This window comes from Nilaparvata lugens, chromosome 1 (genome assembly GCF_014356525.2).
Source record: "Nilaparvata lugens isolate BPH chromosome 1, ASM1435652v1, whole genome shotgun sequence".
Lineage (NCBI taxonomy): Eukaryota > Metazoa > Arthropoda > Insecta > Hemiptera > Delphacidae > Nilaparvata > Nilaparvata lugens.
Window position 1 is genome coordinate 42,397,075 of NC_052504.1, and position 17,298 is coordinate 42,414,372.

At 33.3% G+C, this 17,298-nt stretch overlaps 1 protein-coding gene across 4 annotated transcripts in view; it reads right to left on the reverse strand.

The window, feature by feature from the left end:
• LOC111049079 (dyslexia-associated protein KIAA0319) overlaps positions 1-14,134 on the reverse strand; it is a 51,639-nt gene extending 37,505 nt beyond the window's left edge. The window contains exons 1-8 of one of the 4 annotated variants that reach the window (XM_039434248.1): positions 14,033-14,134; positions 10,084-10,360; positions 7,438-7,589; positions 5,240-5,418; positions 4,172-4,251; positions 3,534-3,672; positions 2,032-2,223; positions 319-547 (exon numbers count right to left, since the gene is read on the reverse strand). In XM_039434248.1, the coding sequence (XP_039290182.1) occupies positions 319-547; positions 2,032-2,223; positions 3,534-3,672; positions 4,172-4,251; positions 5,240-5,418; positions 7,438-7,589; positions 10,084-10,356 (1,244 nt within the window). In that variant the 5' untranslated portion in view covers positions 10,357-10,360; positions 14,033-14,134. Of the gene's footprint in view, positions 1-318; positions 548-2,031; positions 2,224-3,533; positions 3,673-4,171; positions 4,252-5,239; positions 5,419-6,316; positions 7,232-7,437; positions 7,590-10,083; positions 10,361-13,606; positions 13,625-13,647; positions 13,666-14,032 lie in introns of those variants that run through there. The other 3 variants (XM_039434240.1, XM_039434234.1, XM_039434254.1) reach the window with 3 other exon arrangements.
• Positions 14,135-17,298: the final 3,164 nt, after the last annotated feature.

Below are 17,298 nucleotides of genomic sequence, written 5' to 3' on the forward strand. Positions count from 1 at the left end.
TCTTTGTATGTTTTGGAACATCTTAAGATGTATGGTATAGGTTATTATTTTAAGGAGTTTTTGCTATTTACATAAGGTTATCATTAAAAAGGTAAAATGTTTAAGTGAAATTTATGTAAATACACTATGGATGTTTAATGGACTAAATTACAGAATTGAAGATATTTAGAACAAAGGCTTCAATGTTTCATGATTGTACATTTTAATCAATAAAAGAGTATTGGGTAATATTCAAATATGATCCATACAGATAGAATGTTACTTTTGTAAATTAAATTTTGTAGATAACAGAATTAATGGATTGGTAGGCCTACTAACTTGAAGGTGTAATTGCCGGGTATTTGTAGATTGTTGAGCTGGAGCGTGGGCGTGTCGTGGAGATGGGGCTGGTAGCCGAGTGGCCCCTGCTGTAGCTCCCAGTGGTAGCTGGTTATAACGTCATCGTCGCAGCTCGGCGACCCATCCAGGACGGCGCCCGTGTTGGGCAGCTTCACAGTCAGCTGCGACGGTGTGATCACTGCCACTGGCGGCTTGTTGATGCGCTTCTCTGCAAAACCCAACCAACCCCAATCACATCACTGATGCTTTTAGACACCTACTGCAATGTTCCAATTCAATTATCGAATCATATGGATCCCCAATCACATTTCTCTAATCACTAATTATTTTAGAGACCTACTGCAATGTTCCAATTCAATAATCAAAAAATTATATATTGAAAATTAGCACAGGAATGAATATTGAGGGGTTCATATGGTTCCCCAATCAGATTTCCTTAATCACTGATGCTTTTAGAGACCTACTACAAATGTTCCAATTCAATTATTGAAAATAATCATTTGAAAATAGCATACAGTTGAATTGACTAGTTCATATTATGGTTCCCCCATCACATTTCCCCTATCACTGTTGGTTTATGGACGTAAAAATAAAACTGTTTTTTCAATTATGGAAAAATGTCACAATATCAATATCTCATTCAACAAATTTTATCATAGTTTTGGAAATTCTTGTTGATAGAATCATTCAACATTTCTCAATTATATGACGTCTGAACTTTCCCAACGTCTAAAACATTCCCAATTTTATAAATAGGTTTACAATTATTGGATTACAATATGTAAAGAGTATAGTATATTTCGCACCTAGAGCAGAAAATGAGATTTTTCCGGCTCGAAATCGGTTTTCAAGTACGAGGCCGTAGGCCGAGGACTAGAAAAGAATGAGAGCCGGAAAAACATTTTTGCCTGTGGTGCGAACGATATTTTTCGCCACACTACAGGTATTGCTGACAAAATAAGAATACAAAATAAAGAATACTTGTTATCATACCTATCTCTTGATTTTAGTGGTAGAAGATTTGCAGTCAGGATTTTAGATTCTTTTAAAATTTCACATGGAATATCACGGGCGTCGTCATCTTCATGCATTTTTGAAAATTTGGAATGCGCTAATCAACAATAAATAATTGAATAAAAATGGTTGCGAAGCGAATGCTGAATTAGTTTGATTCTAAATTCGAACTGAAATCATGAAGAAAGTGGACACTCGCCCGATCTAGCAGATGACTTAGACCGGAAAAGAAACCTGTTTCTTACGTCAGACGAGAGTCGTCTGCAAACAAGGTCTTTCATATCTACGTAGGGACTGGAAAACAGCTGCTTTCTGTGCAGTGTGGCGAAAAAGTTTTATGCGATGCAGCTATAGTAATAATTCATGTGAGCATCCTATAAACTATGAACATCTAAAACAAAACAATCAAGAAAAATGAGAGGATACGGGAGAACAATGTAGCGTTAGTAATTCACACTTTATCAAAAAATATTCTTTACTTTTTCCATAGTAAGACGGATTAAAAATTCAAATCACGTCAATGATTTTTCATTTTCAAGACAGCTTCGCATCCAACATCCATTCATCTATGTTTCATCTATCATTTACCTATTAAGCGTTCACAATCTCAGAATTGCTAGCTTAATTGAATAGTCAAGATGGAACGAAATAACAATACTGGATTCAGAAGAAACTCACTTGGTAGTACGGTAACATTAGCGAGAGTTTCTCCATATACACCAGGAGCTGAGACAGTGACTTTGAACGTGTAGACTCCTTCGCTCAAGTTACTCAACTTCAGAGTTCCACCATTTTGGTCGTTCATTGTGGCACCGCTACTACTTCCTTCCGGTTTCGATATCAGTGTCCATACATAATTGTAGTGTTCTCCTGTAAGCACGTATTTCAAATTATCTGAAATTGCTAGAACGTGATTGAAGACTTGAAAGGAATAGTTTCACAGTTTAAACCTTCTGTATTTTTCAAAAACTTCAAATAATTCGTTTCACCTTGAGGTATAATTAATGAGTGAATAGATTATGATGAATGAAAAATTGTTTCATTTATGAGGGTTTTATAGAAACCTGACTTCTTATTCCAGCCAAGGTACACATTTATTAGAACTTCAGGCAGATACTTTTAAGGATATTCAAATTTTTAGTACCTAACTTGTTTCATATTTTACCATATTTGAATTTCTCTATCATTAAATAAATATAGAGGAAGGAGTGAATGTAGCACTAATAAATATCACGAGTTTATACTTATGTAAAGAACTGAAAACTTTAATTTTAGAAAACCCCAGTTTTCGTAGGATTTGAACAATGTAGATAATAGGAAGGGTGTAGGTCATTATTGATAATCAAGAAGTTGGAATATTGTGGGCCGGTTTTCGAATATGGCTTGAGATATACACTCAAGTTCTAGACTCAAGCTGACTTTGGACTCTCTAAAAGAAGGCTTTTCGAGTAAAGGCGTTGTGAAGTCTAAGACTAGACTAGACTTTTATTTCAGCTGTCTCCCAATGTCAACATTACAACAATAGAATACTGTACAATTTTCTGGTCATCACTCGAAGTCCTGGATTCGAATAGGTCTAGAACTTGATAGATCCTAGAGTTTTGAAGATGAATCCGTGACTCAAAAATACAATTTAGATCCGAGGGCTTATTAAAGTCCTAGATTCTGTAAGTCTAGACCTATAGATCCAGAGCTCGGGAACTGCCCTAAGAACTACAGCCGGTTTCCCGGGAACCTATTATATTTTTAACGCCTTGAATGACAAATATTGAAATCATTGTTGCACGAAAAAGACAATTGCAATAATTGATAACGCCGATCAAGCTAAGCGGATGTGAGCGCCCAATTACAAAGAATTGAATCTAACTAAATCCTGTTGATTACATTTGTATAATATGCAAGTACACTTTGCCCGAGCACAACCATGCAAATGTCTTTAGTGTTAATTAATATAATTCAAAACTATAATAGTATACTCGAGAGCCACCTAGCTAGATTCTCCAGCCTACCAAATACGCAATCATTGATGTACTGGCGTGCCCCTAATCTCAATGATAAAGGTGGTAAAGAGAAAAGTGAAAGTGAAAGAAATCAATATTTTACATGTGCGATTTAATTATAAAATGTATTTGATTTTTTGTTAAGTAATTCGTTGAGAAACATAAACTTGATGAATTTACCAGGCTGCTCAGCAGGAACGGTGTAAACCGAAAGCGTGGCCTCACTCTCGGGAAGACGTACTTCTTTGGATAACGCAGAAACAACCAGTTGTTTCACTGGATTCTTCGACGATTCTTCCACTCCACCTTCCCCAAACACCTTAAATCAATATTTATCTATTTTTCATTAAAATCATGTCAACAATCGGCAAAAGAACAATTTTGGTGGAAAAATGTTTTATTCCCTTCATTCAGTATCACAAAAATTCAGTACAAAGAAAATTGAAATTGGATTAATAGAAGAACTAATCATTTGATTAAGCTTATTCAGCTTAAAAGATTATTAAGACCGACTTATAAATCTAAACACTAAAAGTATTGTTTCCTTTTAATTGCAAACAGTATTTTGTTTCCTACTTAAGTTCTGATAGATTCCAACTACTAGGCTATATAGTTTTATTTGAAATATCACAGACGAAGCGCAGTTCTTGGTGGGATACCTTTACTGGATTATTACTTTCAGAGCTGATATACTAATAATATACACAGACGTGTGTGATATGACAATAACAAATTCTAAATTAGAAAAGTAACAGATTTTAGCAGAAGCCTGTTGTGCCTTTCGTTGTAAAAAATGAAATGAATAAATAAATAATTACCTTAGTGATTCCTGGATCTAGTTCTGAATGATCTGGCGATGACAGAGACTGGAGAATTTCTGGAGCACTGGTTATATTTCCTATGAAGAAAAACGAAAATGTTCAATAAATGTAGCTTATAGGCTAGTTTGTTTGTTATTTTTTATACTGGTATTGTTTAGAAATATGAATGATTTAATTATTTTACACATTGTGAATCATCATTATAATCATTTCATAACTTTCAAGTCAACACACTTCAGATTTTGCTTCCAAAAAAATGTGAGATGAAAATGAATTTTAAATGTGAAACAAGTCACTCAATAATTTCCTTATATAATCTACACCTCGAGAGACAAAATTGAATCGTGTTTTAGAATGATTACATCCTGATTTAGAACAGGAACAAAAAACCAAACTTCATCATTTGAGCAAGAATGCGACATCTAAAGAACTCACGTTGATGAGCTTCTTCTCTAATTGAGTTCAAGACTTGAAATTTCCATAACCATTTATTCAATAAAAATTAATTTAGATTTTCACACAAATTTACATTATTATCAATTTCGTAGATATGCTACGAGATAGTAGGTATGCTACAGGAGTTCAGCGCTACGCTACTTCAACAAGCTGCCTGCACAGGTGAACAGTTGGATCTGAGTGCATTTGAAGGGCAAAGCTTATTAAAGTGTTCAGGAGGTCTTGAATGATGGCTTGAAGCAAAGCAGATTAGCAGATTGGGCCTACGATATGCCTGAGTTACGACATTGAAACTTGGATCTTTACTCTTCAGTTTTGGACCCCACAATCTGTCGTTTGATTTTAGTGTCACTTTTCGTGCTTCATGTATAAAGCAATCGATCCCACTAGAGTGGGTAATGGATAATAGAGGTATTTAGGTTGCAACCGATGAACCGGAACGGGTTTTCAATTTTTCGACAGATAAATGGTTGTAACAATGACGTTTTGTTGTAACAAAGTCGTTTTGTTGAATAAGCATAAACATAACATTACTATATCTACTACTATTAAATTTATCATCCTCCAGTTTCCTAAAATGTCAAAAATATAGTTCAGATAAGCACTCACCAGTGGCTAAGATGCAGTTTCCAGATGACAAAGAGCGTACATAATCTTGTTTGCAAATGCACATTCCATGGCCGGCACTTTGAATCGAACAAATCTCATTCTCTGGACAACCGACTTGCGAACATTGACTAGAAACGTATCTCATACTTTCAGCCATATCCAACTCACCTTTTCCATCACTAAAATAAGGAAAACCCACTAGTTTAATAAATTATTTTGTAGCATAAAGAAAACATTGCAATACTTTAAAGGCTACCAACCTGAAAAATTCTAATTTCTCTCAATCTTAGTCTTAGATTATTATAGAAACAACAGAGTAACCGGCAAGTATATACTATTATAAATAAGTATCATTCAATTAAAAATTATCAAAAGTACGGTAGGTTGATATTACAACAATAAATAGTACACTTCAATTTCACTTTCCATTACAAACTGCTTGTTGATGTACACTTTTTGAAAAATTTTAATAAAATTTTATATGAATTGAAATATTTTCAACATACAAGAGTTGATTTGCAGTCTTAGTACTGTAGTACCTAATAATATGTACCATACAATAATTTATATGCTTATTTAGACAAATATCAACCAGAATCAGTAATAATTAATTAATTGTGAGTGGCCAACTAATAAGTTTAATCAATTTGTATTATTATTTAGAAAATTAACGTATTATGCATTTATTGAAAAAAAATATTATATTTGAAACCAAAATGTGTCCATTTAAATTAATTTTGGCTACCAGAATGCTTGTGGCTATTCAAGATTTAACAGTTTCACAGAGCTTACTTCACAGTAGTTCTCTCTTATTGTGAAATATTATTGAAGTGGATAAAATTAAGCTTTTAATGTGACGTAAATTTGATAGACTACATTATAAGCTATATTTATAAAAGCTGAACAAAGCTATTTAAGCTTTGAAATAAAGATATTTGGAGCTTAGTTTTTAAATGAATACAATAACACACTGCCTTATTGAAAATTTTCTGCTTCTAGAAAAAACCATGATACCTGAAGGTGAAAGAAAAATGCTCTAAATTACGGGATAAAATTGATTGGATTGTGCAAACTTACTTATTGTGCGGAACATATGAGACATAAATTGTATTATACAAGAGTTGATTATTAAATAAAAGAGTTGATAACAGGTAAAATTTGTATATAGTAAATAAATTTATCGGGTACATTTGACTGCTTGTCTTGTAGGTTAAAACGTGAATATTTGATCTTATTGACAACCATGATAAGAAAAGTCAAGTATTAACAGCTGTCCATTACTATCAGTTCAAATTTGATAGTTGCTTGAATAAAATTTGCATTGAACGGAACAGACGAAATTATGATCAATAATGTTAGTACGTGCTGACTCCGTAAACTCACAATCATGAATATTTATAGGAACACGTGCTTCAGCCCGCATTATGAAACATACACCAAAACATTGAAATGCATTCAAATATAAAGTGAGGAAAAGTTCAACAGTAAATAAATTATGAAATTGAAAAAAGCATTCAAATGGTATGCTGCTTTCTGTTTTGTATGTGCTATTCTCAGACAATTTCAAACCCCCAGACTAGTCTACTTCAGGAGTCTGTATGTTCTTGACAAATTTCTCTGCAGCACAAAAAGGTTATAAAAATTTTACTATACTCTTTCAAGACTTATGGCAAATAAATTAATCTGATTTGATATGAATATAAATAAAAAGAATAATATCAATTAAGAAGATATGAAGAAGATGTTATAACATTCAATTGATGGTGGTTTTAATTTTGCAAATATAGATGCCTAGCAGCACAAGTGCCGGATTAATCAATCCTGTAAACTATTAAATGTGTTCCCAAATCTATTCATTTGAATCTACTAAAAGCATATAATAGTTAAAAATCCCTCTTCAATGTTGATAAGAATTGTATCTGCATTTAAACGTTATTTGGTTAATTTTGCTACAAACTTTATAAATCAATAAATATGTTTCCATTGATTACTTGATATGTTGATTTTACTTTGAAAATTGAATTTCGTGTTCACATGATTGGAAAAACTCAGAATAATTTTTCGGTAAAGTACGGTACTGGTTAGATTTTTTTCCTTTCAACTGAGCACTGATAGTTATTGAGAAATCATCTAGTGAACACTACGCAAAGTTGCACTTGCTAATGTACGGTATACTGGACTGCATTCAATAAACTCACTTTTGAAAATCGGAGTCTGGAAGATCGAATAAATCTCGCCAATCTCGGCTATCTTGAGATACAGGTCGTACTAGAACCATGCGCACGTTTTCAGAAAATTTCAGCTCCTTTCGATATATTGGTTCACATAATTCATCAGAGTTGCATTCAATCTGCGAAGAATGAATAACATAAAATTAGTTAAAGATTACATCAAATCAGAGACCGGGAAAATATATCTGGATGCCATTGGAGTGGTGTACTCGATCAGATATTGATAATGTCCTAAAATGATTAGGATTTTCCTTCATTTTTTCAACTATTCTTGTGATGAATCAAAAGTTATATGAATCAGTAACCTACTCTAAATCACACAATCATCAAGGAACATAATAAAACATTTAATAGAGAAAGGAAATCTCTCTCTTCTCAAGAGAGGAAATGAAAAATTAAAAACTTGATTAGGATTGCCCTAACTTTACTGAAAACATTATGAAAATAAAAAAAGTCAATTAATCTATATTTTTATTCATTACATCAGATTTTATCTGGAAATTCAATAAGTTAATAATGATAAGTTAATTATATTCTTTCTAAGACAAATACTGTGATGTTTTCTACATTGTCGTTTGCCAAGGTTATTACTTTTTATCGAGAATAATGCCTACATGAGAATGATGCTTTCAGCTTGTGTATGGGTGATATTATGATATGTTTAAACGTCAATGCTTACACCGGGATTTAATCCACGACCAGGTAGCGCTAGTAGACTGAAAAGTGCAACGCGTTTCAGTAGAATTAGAACGACCCCCGACTTGGAAGCAGAGAGATGGAGGGAGATGCAAAAGCAGTTCAGCCAATCAGAGTGATATAGTCATAGAAAGAAGCGCGTTTGCCAAGTTGACAATCAGGCTCAATTGATTCAGTGCTTTCAGAGAGGAAACAAGGTATGCGTATCTTGAGGTGTTACCGAACACTCACTAAAAACTATAGAACACTGACCCCTCTACCACGGCAACATCGCAGCCGCTGTATCCCTACTTTTCTGTGCTCCGCATATCCCTCAAGTCCGAAGTTCTTTAAATTCTACCATAGTCGCATCGGCTACACCGGCCGGCATTTCATCACAGTATTATACAGGGTGATTCTTAATTATGGTAAAATAATTTAATACGTGATAGTAGAGGTAAAAATAAGAAAAAAAATGCTTATAAACATATATCCATAAACGCTTCATTAGCGAGCTATACTGGGTGAAAGTTTTCGCCCGGAATTCAGTTCCTCTGGTGAAATACACCGATGCTGAATTGTTTGAGGGCTAGTTTTTGAAAAACTTATGCTGGATTCATATGGAAAAATATCTTGAAAATTGAATAAAACTAGTCTGGAAGCTGTAGTGTGAGTAGTTTTTGAGAAAAAAGTTGAAATATGCAAAAAATCTAAGTAGAAAAACACAGACTTTTACGTTTGATGCCCAATAACTTTGTTTAATGACCAGTAAAAAAATAATTTTTCGCAATAAAAATTGTAGAGTATTTAATTCTGAAAAGAATTATGTAAGCTGTGTAAACTAAATTTGATTAAAAGTTGAATGAAATATATTCTTATGTAGTACATTACACCACAAAAATTTGCTGTTTTATGAGGAGAGAACTAATAACTCATAGTTAAGCAAACTTGACTGGAATGACATCAGCTATATAAACTTGACTATATAGACATCAGCTTAATATAATATATTATGATCATGTTAGGCCGGTATTAGATAGTAATAGTATTAGACTGTAACATGAAAAAAGATGAAAATATGATTTCCTACAACTTATTTCATATGATCTGCATATGACAGAAATATTACCATCTAATACCGACCTTAGTTTGTTATTTTTTTGACTATCATACTTTGCCTTCTTGTTTTGAACTTAGAGATAATGTAGATAAGTACTGTGAGCTGGTATCAAAGAAACGTCTTCATAAACTAGTTTTTTCGAATTCCCTACTCAAAATAGCATAAAAAATAATCAAATTTCTAAAATCATAATTTTGCAGTTACGGTATGGCATTTCAACTTAGTAGAGCACTTGTACGGCTAAGCAGTATTAACACTGTAACTTGGGCTACATTAATTTCACCAAGGCTTCAAGTAAAGCAATTCAAACAATTAATTTTATGGAAGCATAACAACTGTATTTAAAATGCTCAATAAAAATTCAATGTATTATTTATTAAATATAACTGATTTGCACCTTGTCTTTTATGCAAGTTTCCATTATATCAATAGGGCCATTCAAATTTTCCGCCGCTTCTTGCCTCTCTCTGTCATGGCTGCCCATGTTCAATTCGTAACAGGAATAGCGGCCACTCAGCCACTCTATAGTTTACTATATTGTAGCTCGTTGGATTTGTATAACCATCGACAAAAGTAGCCATCTTACACTCAAGTATCAATAAAAATGCAGTTCAAAGTGGCCTTTACTCTACTCTAGACTACTAGTGATCTGGAGAAGATTGGATTCCACCATGCCATAAAATATTATGATAAGAAAGTTGAATAAATGAAGTGTTGGAGAACTGATAAATGAACAAGCTGGACAGGTAAAGTATCAGATTAAAGAGAATTTGGAATTAACTAAGTTATATTAAATATTTCAAAAATTATTGTTTTACCTGGAAACAGATATCTTTATACATAAAGACGACATTACATGATGGATGAGTGCAGCACACCTTGACACACATCTCTAAGTTGGTGATTCTCTCGTTCTTCTTGAATATTCCTGCAGTGGTGTTTCCTCGAGGAACATATCCAACTAACGTCTGTGGCAGGAGTTTCGGACACATCATTCTCCATTGCGATTCTATGTAGTAATCTAACTGACTAGTGGCCGAACTTATCACCATAAACATGAGTAGACTCCAGCTTGTCCAACTCTTCATCATTGCACTGCAAAATTATCGATCAACTCATATGAAAATTTACTACAACAGAACTAATAATATTTCTATTATTATTTGTAGAATGATACAAGTAATCATAATAACATTTTTGAAACCTGAAAAAACTTAAAAACCAACATTATTCCAATAACACTAAGTAGAAATCACTAAGTAGATCTAACCCCCCCCCCCCCCAAGAAGGAGGAGATGGAAGAGAAGGAGAAGAAGAAGAAGAAGAAGAAGAAGAAGAAGAAGAAGAAGAAGAAGAAGAAGAAGAAGAGGACGAAGAAGAAAAGTATGAAGAAGAAGATAAAGAAGAAGAAAAGGATGAAGAAGAAGAAGAAACCCAATTACATTTGTCTTAATCATCTATTCCTCTATCCATCGTATTCGCTCATTATATTCATTTTCATAATCTATTCCTCCATTTTCTATCCATTCGCAATTGCGGATTACCTACTCCAACATTCTTTCACCTCTCACCTTCAAACTTCAGGGGCCATCATTTCAGATTCAATCTGTATATGACAGTTGTTATTGGACAGTACATACCGGTAATTCTCAAGCAAATACTAAATTTTTGAGGATAATTCTATGATTTTTCCCTTTTAAATTTTCCATACCTATGCCTATTAACTCCCGAGCATACTTCGGTCCCCCGATATTAAGTTGTAAAGATTGGAAGTAGTGAGACTTCCGAATTAAAAAAAAACTTAATAATAATACCCCATTTTTTTGAAAATGTGTAGCAGAAATCGTAGAATCCTGTGCGACCACTCAATTTATTGGAAATTCTATTATCATCAATTTTGTAGAGAATGCTTCTTTCCAAAACAACTCGAGGTTTTAGAAATAAATTGGAAAAATTGAAAAAAGTCCCAAAATTTGGGGGTTTTAGGGGTTGAGCCTCCCTGTGGCGAGTCAGAAACTTTCAGATTCGAATTTAGAGCTCCAAAATACATATAAAAACAGCAAGAGAAATACTTTCGGGGCTGTTTCCTAAAAAATGACGATTTGACTGGTCTATACTGTGGCTGTTTGTTGTTGTGTTGTTAGAACCCTGTTTTTATTGTGTAGTATTGCATAATATTGTTATGTTGACTGCCCTATAGCATATTATGTGAAACTGTGACATTCGTCTATTCATGCAAATAAAGATAGGGCCTATTCTATCCTAATCAATTCTATTCCAGTAGTGCTGAAAAAGTTTCAGCGTTGTAGGATTGAAAGGAAATTTAATTTGTTTGACGAAATTGAAAACATTGTTGAAATGTGTTTATCATTAGAATATCACTTCTCTCAGAATTATGGGATGTCGTGATAAGTGAAAATTTTATACCAAAATAACGGGGGGGAGTTTCTTCTTTCTATTGGTGTCTGGATAATTTTTATCCAACCAATAGTTATTTTTCAATTAATGATTATGTTTGACAGTGTAAAGACATTTCGAGCAGCTTCATCCATTACCCACAATTATTGTGGGAACGATGGCGTCAAAAAATCAAAACACGTACAAACACATGAAAAAAAACTGTAACAGTTCAGATGGCAGTGATCCAGTGCTCATGCTCTCAATAAAAATTCAAATTATTACCCATAAATTCGTTTACACTGTAGTATGCCTTTGCACACAGTTTGCACACAGCACACACAGTCAGCACACACTTTGCACACCATGTAGCCGCTCCCCTAACAATAAAAATCCTTAGAGATGAAATACGTTCTTCCTACTACTTTTGAATATTAGAAAAATAATTATTTCTGAGAAACTTTCTCGCTTTCACCCCCCACTTATATCTTTTGAAACAAAAATGTTTCCAGCATGTCGAAAACTTTATGTTTTCTGATCGAAATGTTTTCACATTGACGAACATAATCATTAATTGAAAAATAACTATAGGTCGAAAAAAAATATTCAGACACCAAATAGATAGAAGACATTCTCCCCATTATTTTGATATAAAATGTTCACTTATTACGACATGCCATATAATTCTGAGGGATGTGATATTGAAAAGAGATACATATTTTTGCAATGTTTCCAATATTTCTTCAAGAAAATAAAATTTTCTTTACGTACAATATTCTTTGGTTAAATTTAAAAATTTGCAATTTAATACAATTTGGCAACACTGTTTTTTCGGATGGAGGACCAAGACTCAAGTTAATTTATACAGACTATAATCATATTATATTAAGCGAACAATTTCTGTATATCTGTTTATATTTTTATATTTGGATATTTATGACCAACGGATCTCGAAAACGGCTCTAACGGTACGATTTTCACTAAATTTGGAACATAGATATGAACATGATATGAAAATTCGATTGCACTAGGTCTCATCCCTGGGAAAACTCGCTGAATGACATTAAAAGGATAATTCATCCTTGGAAAAACAGCTGAGACTTTCGTCGTCTGTGGATAATAAAAAGTGTGTCTGTGGAAAATCAAAATATCTCATCCCCGAAATTCATAAGCTGACGTATAGCCAGCTGTAAAATATAAACACGATCATTTTAAACAATTGTGTTTTGTTTATCAATAAATAAAAATAACGAGCGAAGCTCGGTGCCCCGATATTGTTAATATTTAATCTGACAATTTGAAACCGGCTATACTACGCCGGTAGATTGATCAACAATAGGAAATACGTCGGCTAAGTTTTTCAAAAGACATATTTCAAGCTACGTCACGGTGGTGTGAAATAACTCTGAGGCTCATATGCACCATCTTAGTTGAAACGGAGATAAATCCGCTATTTGTTTAAATCTGGCATAAAACATATCAAAAATGGATATATGCAACCATACCAACCACTTGTTTAACGTTTAAATGTATAGTGCATTATAAGTTATATGGCCCTAAGTAACTAATACAGAGAAAAAGCTCAATAAATTTACTACAAGTTTTGACCAGCAGAGTTTTTTAATACAGTAATATATAGGTCTATTTATAACTCCAATAGGTAGTTATCAAGATATCAGCCTTTTACAGTGTTACTACTTCTGAAAGAATAGTTTTTCAACTTTTTGGGTGTTCATCTTTTGATGACCGGATTATAAGCTTTCATTTATGTATATCAACAGTGAATGATAAAGCATTGAAAATTCAAATAGTCATAGCCTACAAGTAGTGAACAAGAAAAGTGTTTCTTTAAAAGATAGCTAATATTTGCATTTGATTATAAATTGAGAAGTGGAAGTTTTATAAAACGATTTTAATAGGAAACAATAGTGTAAAAATAATTACTTTGTCAATTAATTATTCCTATATAAATTTCGAAACCCTACCATATCAGCTACAGTATCGGTTGCAATATTGAACCCTCCTGAAACAATCACATAGGCTAACTTAAGTAATGCATACTAATACTCTAAAAGGAAATGTGCCAGACAAAAACGATTATCGAGATTAATACATTTCAGGAATAGTATATGACTAGGATTATTGACCTATTTAATTGGAGTATTTTCATGGAAGTTGTGGGCAGGCTATAATTTTGATAAGCAATCACACTATCAAACAACCATCCTGTCAAACCGCACAAGCCGAAATTCAATGTGTGACATACCGTGAAAAACTAGATTTATTTGAAATGACACATGACAGCATCAATGATATATTACTATAATGATATATTATTATGGGAATTAATAAATCAAAGTTTTTACTCACAAAATTTTAGGTAACAGATGTTTTAAATAGTAAATTATTGTTACATTGCGAAATGCGGACCTTCAACAATTCAACTCAAGTTACTCAAGTCAACCACAAACACAAAAATCAGCAAGCAGCCAAGCAACAGTATACATACAGTACGGAAACTTGGCTATACCCTGACGCCAAAATCCGCCATCTTGTTAGGAAGCGCCGCATTGTAATAGTATTGATGGTAGGTTCGGATCACTTTAATGATCCGGATCAATTGATCTCATTCACTGCCACGAGCCAATCAGAAGACCAGGATTGGAACTTCCCAAGGTCACGTGACGTGTTTAGTATTGGGGTCATGTAAAAAGCATAAATGTTAGATAGGTTTTTGGCTTGGCCACAGAATAGATACAGAATCGGCTTGGCCACAGAATAGATACAGAATGGAAACTTGTAATCAAACGCCTATCCAACCAATGCTTTTTACATGACGCAAATACTAGACACGTCACGTGACCTCGGGAAGTTCCAATCCTGGTCTTCTGATTGGCTCGTGGCAGCGAATGAGATCAATTGATCCGGATCATTAAAGTGATCCGAACCTATAGTGAGATTCACGTTATAATGACAGTGGATTGAGAGGGGAGAACAGCGTTGCCGATTCTCTGCCTTGATAAATTATCTTTCTACATTGTCAAAAACAGATTTGGCATCGTTGTGGAGCAAGAAAAGGATGGTAATACCTGCTTTGTCGAATAATAGTCAATGATAGCAACACCAAAGTCGATCAAATACTGTCATTATAACGTGGACCTCACTATACCATCACAGTATACATACAGTACAGAAACTTGGCTAGTACGCTGAAGCTAAAATCCGCCATCTTGTTAGGAAGCACCGCATTGTAATAGTATTGATGGTAGGTTCGGATCACTTCAATGATCCGGATCAATTGATCTCGTTCACTGCTACGAGTCAATCAGAAGACTAGGATTGGAACTTCCCAAGGTCACGTGACGTGTTTAGTATTGGGGTCATGTAAAAAGCATTGGTTAGATAGGCAATTGATTACAAGTTTCCATTCTGTACCTATTCTGTGATACCATCATACAATGCGGCGCTTCCTAACAAGATGGCGGATTTTTCCGTCAGAGTAATAGCCAAGTTTCCATACTGTATGTATACTTTGGCCAAGCAGCCAGTCAATTTCACAACAGCTGATTGTAGTGATTAGCAGGTCTGTTACTTGATAGACCGAAAAGTTTATTATTTATCAGTTTTTTCATAATAAGATTGCTCAAGCTAGAAATTTCCTTGAAAAATAAATTTAAATGCTCGTTCATAAATTTATTAGGATAATGAGAGATAATAACCCAAACTAATAGGAACAGGAGAAACGCCGACAGCGCGCTTGTGGAGAAGATGTGTACTCGTCAAGGGAAAACATAGGATGAGCGGCTATTATTTGAGTGTAAAAATACCTCACTTGCAATGCACTTATTTTATAAATTATTTGACTGGGAAGAAAATGAAGAATACCTTAAAGTTCTAAGGAGATTAAGTGATATTAGTTGCAATAAAGAATATTAAGATACTGTATTTAATAAATCATAATTCATTGATTTCCTGGGTGAAGTGGATATCTTTAGGATTTATATTGAAAGGATTGAATAATTTTTTTAATTTTATTACTTAGATACTTATTGATTCATTGATTCATCAAAGACATTCTATTGATGAGAGGAATAGGGTTAAGGGCAGTTTCTTTGATATGTCTAAGGCGTTTGATACTATAAGGCATGATATCTTATTGCAGAAACTGAGGTTTTATGGCTTTGATAATAATGCAGTTGATCTGATTTCCTCTTACTTGAATGATAGATTTCAGGCAGTCTTTTATAACAACTGCTTCTCAGAATTTTCTGAAGTGAGATTTGGTGTCCCTCAAGGTTCTACACTGGGGCCACTTCTTTTTATCATTTATATTAATGATCTTCCAGTTGCCATAAGCAATGATTTTGTTAAGTTATTCATGTTTGCTGATGACTTGACTATTCAGATCAAATGTAATAATTTGTTAAATTACTCTCAAAATTGTGTTAATTTGATTGTTGAAGACTGGTCTGCTGCAAATTCACTCTGTCTTAACAAGGACAAAACCCAAATGTTGGATTTTGGCTTCACTTCTAGTAGTGACAATACAACATTTTTGGGCATCATATTACAGAATAATCTTAAGTGGGAGACTCATGTAAATTTATTATTTAAGAGAGTATCTAAAGGTTTATTTTTATTGAACCGTTTGAAATTCTTTGTTAACCCAGTTGTACTAATTACTGTTTTTTATGTGTATGTTCATAGCCATTTGTCTTATGGTATTGTTGCCTGGGGGAATGACACTAACGTTAAGAGACTGTTTGTTTTGCAGAAGCATGCAATAAGAGTGATTGCTCATGTCCATGGTCAAACACATTGTAAACCTCTATTCCAACAAATGAAAATATTAACTGTCTCTGCTATCTATGCTTTTGAGTGTTTAATGTATATAAAGAAGAATTTGGCATCTATTCCTTTGAATAATACTGTACATAATCATTTTACTAGGAATGCGTCTGCTCTTAGAGTGAATCAATGTAATTATTCATACACACTAAATGGTTTTATTGAGTATGGCATCAGACTGTTTAATAATTTACCTGATAATTTCAAATGTCTACAGACTGAATGTTTCAAGAATAGAATAAAAGCTTTCCTTGTTGAAAAATGTCCATACAATAAAAATGAACTATTAGATAATATGTGATACATAATCTGTGATCTTATGACTGTATTAACTTATCTATTTAATATATGTTTTGACTTTGTTATGCATTTTGAAAAAATGTTACAGCAATAAAAGAATTTGATTTGATTGACATAACAATATTACCAAGAGTTTTTAAGAAGGGTTATAAATGGAATTACACGATTTTCTATGTTTGGAACAATTTTCTATCATGTATTACCATACATTGTTTCAGACATCCTAACCTAAAACAGGTTATCCTGTTTTAATGTTTTTCATATTTATTTATTGATCCACATGTAGCTTTCAATGAATTATACTGTAATGATGATATACTGTATTAAAGCAGTGTATAATGAAAACCATGGGCAAAATAAACTACCAGCAACATTTCATAGCAGTAGGTCAAGATCAGGTAATAGAATTACTGTCTTCTTGATAGGCAATATACTATAGTTAGGATTGAATTATTTATAATATTTCATTTGAATTCTCATGAAACATA